The 10,776-nt window shown below is 44.6% G+C and overlaps 1 protein-coding gene across 2 annotated transcripts in view; it reads left to right on the top strand.

Annotated features, from left to right (window-relative positions):
- Positions 1-219: 219 nt before the first annotated feature.
- ZFYVE16 (zinc finger FYVE-type containing 16) overlaps positions 220-10,776 on the top strand; it is a 68,049-nt gene continuing 57,492 nt past the window's right edge. For both annotated transcript variants that reach the window (XM_068248042.1, XM_068248035.1), the window contains exons 1-3: positions 220-296; positions 6,659-6,765; positions 8,491-10,544. In XM_068248042.1, coding sequence (XP_068104143.1) covers positions 6,696-6,765; positions 8,491-10,544 — 2,124 coding nt within the window. In that variant the 5' untranslated portion in view covers positions 220-296; positions 6,659-6,695. The remainder of the gene's footprint in view (positions 297-6,658; positions 6,766-8,490; positions 10,545-10,776) is intronic.

Below are 10,776 nucleotides of genomic sequence, written 5' to 3'. Positions count from 1 at the left end.
GGAACTGTCCCTGGGTGGAAGGGACACTTGGAAGCTATATAACTCCAACCCTGTTACGTGGTAAGGATCCCACAACAAACATGGCGCATGCGGAAAAAAAGAACAGCTGATTCCTACTTTCTTAGTACTTTCTCCTGGTGGTATCCTGAGTTCTGAACTCCTCCCACACCGCCATGTGACTCCCAGATGTCAGGCCCGCACGTGACAAGGAGGCGTGGCCTGGTGACGTGAGAGGTGAAAGGAAGCTGGAAGCAGTGAGGAGTGAGGCGCAGGATGAAGCTGGGGTGATCTGGGAGGTGAGAGTCGGGGGGGGCTCGGCTGTGCTGGGGAGCTGCATTGATGTGCTGGGCGGTGGTACAGCCGCTCTGGGCTCTGTCTATGGACGGCTGCACTCTGACCTCTGCGCAGTGTGTAGACAGCTAGGAAATCCGCAGTGAGGAAGCCAAACACAACTTCATGTAGAGTAACCCCACATATACTGCGCTGCTGTGTATGCAGTATAGTGAAGCCTGAGTGTACAGATGGGCGCACAGTGCCTGTTGGCAGAGCTGCCCCACTCCAGTGATAAGCTTTTAGATTTGCTGTACGTGATAAAGGTTCTTTTTTGTGTATGTGGATATTTGTTATATTGTCTGTGTCACAGTCTTTGGGATTGATGTCTCATTTCTTCTACTGATGGAAAGTAGTTAATTGTCTTAAACAATTAACAGGAGCAGAAGCACCACCACCACCACCACCTGTTTTTTATGGTAAAAAGCTAAAAACTGACAGTTCTTATTTATTTTGACTTTGTCAGTTTAAAACCTTTAATCATAACCCAGGAAGCCGAAAAAGTTGTTTAGGCAACAGTATCCTCAGATGTGAAGCCAGCAGTGTATATCTCTGACCTGATATTTTCTATAGCAGCAAAGGCAGCAACTGGTGTCAGACATGAGATCTGACTCTCATACTGGAGTTTGAGGATTGAAGTTTCAAGATATAAACCATGATATATATTTTAACAGTAGGTGATTGGATTTTAGCCTGGCCCCATGGAAGGTAGTACAATACTGATTATTTCCATAGGAAGTTTTAAATTAGGATGATACCATTTATTGACTAATTTAAAAGAAAGAGTAAGTTGTTTTTTTTTGGCTAATAAGCCTTCTTCAGACTTAATTCCTGTAATCCTGACAATGTTATACAGTAGACTCCATTTATAGTAAACTACAAGGGGTTAGGAAAAGTAGTTTACTATATCAGTAAACATTCATTTGAACATCAGGCGGTACAGAGACTTTTTTTTCTAGTCCAGCAGGGCGTCCCACTTATGTGGATCGTTTGATACTTCGATCTCCTCCCATCGGCACCGCGTCATAATGGAATTACGCAGGTGGGTGTGCATGCAAGGGGGCAGAGCTACAGCACACAAGCTGGAGCTAAAACAGCAACACTACATCCTACCCAACACCCCCCAGCTGATGCTGGGTCGCCTCCTCGTTTTACTGCACACCCTATTCTGCCATCTCAGGAGGTACCCTTTAAGAATGCAAACTTATGATTTTCATATCATAAGGAGGCTTTTTGGTCTCTTTTGGCCCCTTAAACACTCCTGGGAGTTCTGGTTCACCATGAGCTTGCTGGGTATGCTATAACTCTGGGTGTTTCAAATCCTACCCCATAGAGCCATATTAATCCATGCCATGCACTGATGAGGATCAACCAATCTGAAACCGGCTGTATGGCCTAGTGCACACCAGAGCGGTTCGGGTACGGTTTGCGATCCGCTAGGATAATGTATTTCAATGGGCTGGCGCACACCAGAGCGGGAGGCGTTATGCAGAAACGCATACTCCCGGGCTGCTGCAGATTTTGGATTGCGGATGCATTTCTGCCTCAGTGTTAAGTATAGGAAAAACACAAACCGCTGTGAAAAACGGCACTTCAGAGTGGTTTGCCAGGCGGTTTTTGTTACAGTAGCTGTTCAGTAACAGCTTTACTGTAACAATACATGAAATCTGCTACACCAAAAACGCTTCCCAAAACCGCAAAATGCTAGCTGAAACGCTACAGAAAAAGAAGAAAAAGCGTTTCAAAATCTGCTACCATTTTGCGGATCTGCTAGCGGTTTTTGGTGTGCACCAGGCCTATGTGTGTTGGAGTAGTTTGGCTCTGTAGCTGACACATCATTGCATTTGAGTGGATCTAGAGGTGTGTTTAGCTGTCAGTGATAACAAAGGAATGATTTGCATATTTATGAGGGACACCTCAAAGCTCACTCCAACTGGAATAATCACAAATACCAAACTTCTGATTCTAAAAAAACAAACTAGGGTTGCCGCCGTATACTCGTATGACTGTACACTACAATTTGTGCATGGTAATCATACCATGCACAATCTGGTTTTGGCGGGGGGGATGTGACGCAGTGGCGAGCACACGAACAGCGGCAGGGTGAAAGAAATACTCACTTGCCGGTGAGTCCTGCACACGTGTATTACTTACTTCCTCCTTTTGGTTCTTGCGTTCTCACTGTAACAGCGCCAAGGAGATGGAATGCAAGTACATACGCGTACAGGATCCCCGGCAAGTGAGTATTTTTTTACCCCACTGCTGCGTTACCTACTACACCTATCCCTGGCTACCTATGCTGCACCCACCTATTACTGGCTACACCTATCCCTGGTTACCTATGCTGCACCCACCTATTACTGGCTACACCTATCCCTGGCTACCTATGCTGCACCCACCTATTACTGGCTACACCTATCCCTGGCTATCTGTGTTGTGGCCACCTATTACTGGCTACACCTATCCCTGGCTTCCTATGCTACGGCCACCTATTACTGGTTTCCGATCCCTGGCTACCTGTGCTGCAGCCACCTATTACTAGCTACACCTATCCCTGGCTACCTATGCTGCGGCCACCTATTACTGGCTACACCTATCCCTTGCTACCTATGCTGCACCCACCTATTACTGGCTACACCTATCCCTGGCTACCTATGCTGCACCCACCTATTACTGGCTACACCTATCCCTGGCTACCTATGCTGCGGCCACCCATTACTTGCTGCACCCATCCTGGTTACCTATGCTGCACCCACCTATTACTGGCTACACATATCCCTGGCTACCTGTGCTGGAGCCACCTATTACTAGCTACACCTATCCCTGGTTACCTATGCTGCACCCACCTATTACTGGCTACTCCTATCCCTGGCTACCTATGCTGCGGCCACCTATTACTGGCTACACCTATCCCTGGCTACCTGTGCTGCACCCACCTATTACTGGCTACACCTATCCCTGGCTAACTATGCTGCGCCCACCTATTACTGGCTACACCTATCCCTAGCTACCTATGCTGCACCCACCTATTACTGGCTACACCTATCCCTGGCTACCTGTGCTGCACCCACCTATTACTGGCTACACCTATCCCTGGCTACTTATGCTGCAGCCACCTTTTACTGCCTACACCTATTCCTGGCTACCTATGCTGCAGCCACCTATTACTGGCTACACCTATCCCTGGCTACCTATGCTGCGGCCACCCATTACTGGCTGCACCCATCCTGGTTACCTATGTGGTGGCCACCTATTACGGGCTACCTATGCTGCGGCCACCTATAACTGGCTACACCTATTCCTGGCTACTTATACTGGGGGCACCTATACCTGGTTACAATACAGGGGGGGTTGTGGGAGTGGAGCCCAGTAAAAACAGTGCCGGAGGTTCGGGCGCAGCCAGTGCCACCATAGGTATTACGGCTATAGCAGTGCTCAGTGAGTAATTTGGGTGCCATACTGGGCTACCATACTGGGGTGTGGGCACATTATTTAATGTAAGGGGGGGCAGGTCCAAATAATTGTATAATGCCGTTTATGAAATCGCATCACTCTAGTGGGATCACATGTAGCATTACATTAGCAAGAGCTTTTCAAATCACCAAGAGCTCCTAGTGGGCTCCAGGACTCAGTCTGAGTCATATTATAAAACCTTTAGGGCTCAGACACACTAAGCGCTTTTCTGAGCGCTTTTTGGCCTCCAGAGCTTTCTAAAAGTTTTAAAAAAATAAAATAAAATTGACTTTCTTTTAAATCGTGATTGTCGATTTAAATCGTGAATGAAAGTCCATGGCAGCATTTTTTAAAAGCTCGCAGAAGGCTCAGGAGGGCAAAAAGTGCTCAGTAAAGTGCTTATAGTGTGTCTGAGCCCTTAAGAGACTCAGAGATGAGTCTTCCTGCTTTTTTTTTTTTTATTTTTTTTTTTTTATTTTTTTTTTTATATTTTTTTTTTTATATATACTTACCCGGGGCTTCCTCCAGTCCCATAAGCATGGATGTGTCCCTCGCCATCCTCCGATGTCCTGTTCAGCCGTGGTGAGGCCCAGTGAGCGGCTCAGTGACATCAACAGCAGACCTGTGCATGCCCGGACCTTCTCCACAAGCACAGAAGGCCCGGCTGACGTCACTTAGACTAAGTCCGACTGAGCCGCGTACCGGGGGTTGACGGTGGCTGACGTCTACTTCCTACTTTCATGGAAGCAGACATAGGGTTAACATCCTGTGTTTACAAATTAGCCTCTTTGCTGTGGCAGGCAGCTGACACAGCTGAGGGATCAAATTACAACTTGTGATTAGGCACAGATGACGGAGAATTAGACAGGCAAAACTCTAAATACATACAGGGTGCGTTTCTCTGTTTTTCTTCTGTCCTGTGCTATAGTTCAGGTCCACTTTAAAGGCAAGAAATAAAGTGAGTGACTCCTGAAAGCTGGCACCCCCCCCCCCCCCCCCCCCCCCAAAAAAAATAAATAAATAAATCAGGAAGTCTCAGCACCTTTCCTATCAAAATAAACTGTCAATAGTTAACCCTCAGTACTGCTTTCCTGTTTCCTGTATCCAGGTAGGATAGTATCTCTGTACCATTCATCATTTCTGTTGCTTCAGAAGGAATCAATTACCACCTAAGGCCAGAAACCCACTAGCAGCCTTTTCTAAGCACTAGTGATTTGAAAAATCTCTTGCTAATGCAATGCTATGGGGGATTTTTATAAAATATTCCTCCCTCACCCCCATTTGATTTTTGTTTAAAATGGATCATTAAATGATTGCTCTGAAATGTTGGGGCATCGATTCCCAGCAGAATCTGCAGAAAATCAATGAATTTATGGCCATCTTTAGACTTTTACTTACTTTTTTTTTAAGAAAGCTAAATGCCTGTGTCAGCTATTTTAGGCATACTGATCTTAGAGCTCAGACACTGAGCGCTTTTTAGCCATCAGCGCTTTCTAAAAGCTTTTTAAAAAACGATCCCATTGATTTGCGGTAAAATCACACAATTTTACAGCAGTTTTAATGTAAGTCAATGGAAGCATTTTTGTCTTTTTTTTAAAAAGCCTTTAGAAAGCGCCGATGGCTAAAAAGCATGTGTCTGAGCCCTCAATGTGTTTCAGAATATTCGCCAAAACTACTTCCACCGATACGCCTTTAGATGTCCACAGCGTACGGATGCAAACATTCAGAAATGCCCAAAGATGTTTTTTGGCATGCAAATGTAGTTTTGCCCCAAAACTTCTTTAGACGTCCGCAGCATATGGAAGCGAAAATTCCTAAATGTCTAAAGAAGTCGGTGGTGGTCTGAGGGTTAAACCGTGAAATCTGTCAGTATGAGTGAAAACTAAAAGCATGCCGAGTCGAACCACCAAACAGTGGTAGTTGTCTACAAGTATGGGGCAATAATTGTAATAGGCATGCTCACCATTTGCTTTATGAAGAATATCTCTGGGTGTTGACAAGGTAAATCTTCAAAGCACATGTACATGTTATAAACACATTTTCCCACCTTGCAAGTAGAAGTAGGGTGGACCTCCTCTTCCCAGAGATAAATACCAACTTCGTTTACTCACAACTTCCACAGTTGTAGCAGTGACTACTTGCTGGGTAAGCTCCTTTAGTATCTCTGCCGATAAGGTGCCTCCCGGTGCCAAAATTTGCCACCCTAGCCGCATTTTGATGCAGAGGGTAAATTAAGGTTTTGGGGGGTGGCGGAGAATTAGGGGTTCACAGTGGTTAGGGTTAGGCAGCAGGGAGTGGGGGTCTTAGGCTTAGGTACCGCTAGGAGGAAGGGTCTGGGGGTAAGGCCCCACTAGGAGGAGGGGGGTCTGGGGGCTGGGCCCCACCAGGAGGGGGGTCTGGGGGCTGGGCCCCACCAGGAGGGGGGTCTGGGGGCTGGGCCCCACCAGGAGGGGGGGTCTGGGGGTTAGGCACCCCCAAGGGGGAACTTGGGGGTTATGCAACACTGGAAGTCAGCAGTAGAATATTGCTTATTGTAGCAATATTCTACTAGCTGTAATCCCCTGTGCCCTCTTTTCCAGGCGCCTTTTTTCATGTATGCATCCTGGGCCTCTCGCAGTGACTTCTGGAAATGGGTTGGGGGGTGGGGGGGGTGAGGTTTTTTAGCTGTTGGGATTGGTAGAAAAGCGGGCTGTTATCTCTGTGGCTATTTAGGTTAGCTAAATGTGTTTTAAATGTTGTTAGTACTAGTAATTTGAATTTTTTTTTTTTTGTTTCACTTCAAAATTCCACATATGGATTTTGACCTGTTGCATGTGCATCTTTGTACTATATGTAAACGTTTGAGATGATTTGTGTACACCTTCTCTCATTTCAGGATCAGAGGAATAAAACCGGTGTACATTTGTTAGAAGATGGATAACTATTTTCAGAATGCTGTCATAGACTTGGATAAATTGCTGGATGATTTTGAACAGAGCACAGGTGGGTCATCTAAAGAACCACAATTCTTTCCTCTCCAGAAAAGATGAGTGATGTGTACTTAAAGGGAACCTGAGGTGAGAGTGATATGGAGGCTGCCATATTTATTTCCTTTTAAACAATACCACTTACCTGGCTTTCCTGCTGACCCCCTACCTCTAGTACTTTCAGCTATTGACCCTGAACAAGCATGCAGATCAGATGTTTCTGACAAGATTAGCTGCTTGCTTGTTTCAGGTGTAGGATTCAGACTCTATGGCAGGCAGGCAGGCAGGCAACTAGTAATATTTAAAAGAAAATATGGCAGCCACCATATCCCTCTTACTTCAGGTGTACTTTAATATCACATTCAAGATAGGAGTCCACGTTGGCTAAAAATTACAAAGCAAAAAATCTGTAAAGGGAATGGATAGTGGAAATGTACTGTGACAAGCATGCCTGTTACTTCAGATTCCAGATAATGTCACATTTTGAAGCCTGTGTTTGTATACATTGTATTTCGTCATTACTACTGTTCTAGGCCCCGTTCACATCACAAACGCGGATGGCCATGCGTGCGGAACGCATGCGGACCGCAACGCGTACGAACGCACGCCATCCGCGTTTGTGTGCGTTGCGTGGCTGATCCCATCACTGAAAAGTGAATGGGACAGCCATGCGTTTTTACAAAAAATGCATGCAGCATGCGTTCCCGGAGCGCATGCAGTGTGAACATCAGACATTGCACTCTATGCAATGTCTGATGTCGTGCGTGTCGGCCACCTGCACGCGTTTCCAAAACGCGGCTGGAAACGCGTGCAGTGTGAACGGGGCCTTAGTCAGAAGAGAAAGTTGTTGGCAGGCTATTTCTTAAAAGACCCATTCATTCTTGAAGCACAACCTCTAGATGGACTTTTTTTTTCTGCTCACAAAGAGTACCTAAAGCGTATACTGTAAAGTTCTCACTGGTATCATTTTATACTACATCATAAACCATCTAGATTTGCTTGCAAATTAATGCATGCATTCAGGTCAACAGGGATGAATGGGCTCTAATGCATTTCCTTTTGTTGCTCACGTAGGCTATATACAATTTACTTTATCTCCTAGGACCTAGGTTCTCAACATGCGGTACGCGTACCCCAAGGGGTACTTCTGATGGTTCAAGGGGGTACTCAGGCTTGATATAATCAACCAAGTATAACAAATTTAGAGTTTTAGAAAATTATAAATTCTATATAAACACCAAATTATTATTTTAGCTAATTAAAAGCAATAGTAAATGCTTGAAAATTGTTTAGAACCAATTATCATGTACTACGATTAAAAATATATTTGTCCAGGGGTACTTGTGATAATGTTTACTATGCCTGGGGTACTTGGTGAGTACAGGGTTTTAAAAGGGGTACATACCAATTAAATGTTGAGAAACACTGTCCTAGGAGATACTTTTTGTATCTTTTTTTTTTTTTAAATCACTTTTGAACATTTTCCAATTAGAAAAGTACTATCAAAAAAAATGTTTTATATTTTTTTGCTTGCTGGTAGTTTAAAAGCCTATTTATGACAAGGTGTGGAAATATCACCTAGGAGAAATGTAGTAGAAAAAGTAAATAGCATATGGGCCACACTATGTAACTGGTCTTCATGGAATAGATATGAACTGGTCTATTTGTGTTTAGCTATATCCCACTCCTGAGGATGTGTTTTTTTTTTTTTTTTTTTTTTTTTTTTTTTTCCCTTCTACAGATGAGCTGGAAAGTTACCAATCATGTGACAGGCCTCCTAACCCAGAGCAACAGGACTTTTACTTGCAGCCGGATTTCCCAAGCACTAGAAAGCAGCCAAGTGAGATCAGCACTTCACAGTCTCCATCATCTGACTGCCTGAAGGAGAGCAAGCTTGAGTTAAAACCTGCAACTCCTGTGTCCTCTAGTGATAAAAATGTGACCGGGCCAGATCTCTTATCTTGTGTGGATGGAGGGGCGTCCAATGAAGAAGAGTCAAATACAGGGAGGAGTAGTGTTCCTATATGTGATCTAATCAGTGACATGGGAAGTTTACGCCACACAGCGAGCAGCAATGAGTCTCGGATCCCTGATGCTATCCAGACTGGTGGAAATGTATCTGATCTTGAGTTGCTCTCTGACCCCAATTTTTTTACTGTTCCACTTGCAAATATCACCACAGATTTGCCGAATGAGCAAATGAACTCTGGTGTTCCTCCTGCAACTTCAAATTGGTTACCACGGAGTGATGCTAATCGGCTGGAAAGAAGTGCTGAAGCCAGTGGTTCTAACCTTCAAGTTGACTCAGATCTTACCCACAACTTGGATGACATGCAAGAACCTTCTGACACTGATTCCACAAGTGACACTACCAGTAGCTCAAGTTCTTCAAGCACTGATGGATATGTAAGTGATGATAATTCCTACGAAACTTTAGCAGAAGGAGAACCAGGTTTGGTTTCGCAAGAGTACGACCTACCCATGGACTATGCACTGCACATCGAGCACAAGGAATTGACTCAAGCAGCATGCCCGGAAGTCGCAACTGTTTCTACACCGCATGTTGTAAATTCAAGTGTTTTAGATAATACTCAGAAGGAATGTCCAACTTTAGAGCCATCTACCAGTAGTAGCCTGATTACCTCAGAATGCACTGATAAAGTGACAGACTCTTCATCTGCAGTAGTGTACAGTGGAGAATTGTACGACTCTACTAGCAGTGTTGCAGTAGACTGTAGGACTGAAGAAAGCCCTGAAGTGTTGGCTGAGCACACCAGTGTGGTGTCTGAAAGCCAGGCCACAAACGTGGACATTTTGGAAGATAACTCTTCCGCAGTCTCGGCAAAAGGCCATGAGATGGCAAGCTGTGAAAGCAAACCATTAGAGCCCCCAATTCTGTTGCCTATAGCCAAAGAACATTCTGTACTTGGTGGCCTCCATACAGCAGATAAAGTTTCTCCGCAGCTCTCAGAAATACCTGTAATTAATGTTGAGAATCCCAGCATTATTGCACAGCCAGTTGCTAACCAAACTTACAGTAGTGAATTTGGAGATGCTTTATTATCTGATTTGATGATTCACAGTTTGCCAAGTAATCTTAATGAGCTGTTAGGTGACACATATATAACTGATGCTGAGCTTGATGCTTTTCTTAGTGAGGAGGCTGTCAGTTTAAGTAAAGAAAATGCTGTGGGAAACATTCCAACCAATTATCCTTGTGAAGGCGTTTCAAGTGCAAGTCCTGCTGTGGAATCGCCTAGTAATGCACAGCAGTCAGTGAAGACAGACCAAGATAGGACTGAGGACACTGCTAACTGCTGCACAGCAGATGCTTCAGAAACTAAAGCTGCATATCTGTCTCAGGGGCAAGAAGATCTCCCAGGTGCTAATGTGGTTTCACCAGTAGGAGGTGCTAGGCCCAAGCGGTTACTTCATCATCCACCAAAGACTTTGGCTTTAGGTCTGCCAGCTAATCTAAACAACAAGGAAGCAGAGGAGCAACAAGGTGCTGAACAGAAATCTGAAGAGAGTACGTATAGTCCACCTCCTCATGTTGTGTCACCCATTCCTAATAACAGCATTCTCAAAAAAACTATGAGCACTGATTCTCCTGAAAGTCCTGAGCTGAGCCAGAGGGAAGTCCTAGGTAAACCTGAATATGGTGCCGAGGAGGATCTTGTCCTTGGTCAGAGACAACCAACCTGGATCCCTGACTCTGAGGCTCCTAACTGTATGAACTGCAGCATTAAGTTCACTTTTACAAAGCGTAGGCACCACTGTAGAGCCTGTGGAAAGGTATGTTGACTTTTATGTTTAATGTATTCATAGAGTGATGGGAACATAGATGTAATGATGATGCTAAAATGTGGAATTTCTGCATTTCAACAAAGCCATGGTAGAAAGATTATTTTGGTTAAAGTGGACCTGAATTCTTGCACAGGACAGTAGAAAAAAACTAGAGATATGCATCCTGTATGTATTTAGAGAGTTTAGCCACTCTAATTCCTCCTCATCTGTGACTAATCTA

This window comes from Hyperolius riggenbachi, chromosome 1, assembly GCF_040937935.1.
Source record: "Hyperolius riggenbachi isolate aHypRig1 chromosome 1, aHypRig1.pri, whole genome shotgun sequence".
Classification (NCBI taxonomy): Eukaryota; Metazoa; Chordata; class Amphibia; order Anura; family Hyperoliidae; genus Hyperolius; species Hyperolius riggenbachi.
Note: the sequence above shows the minus strand (reverse complement) of the source record. Positions and strands in the feature narration are given on the sequence as shown.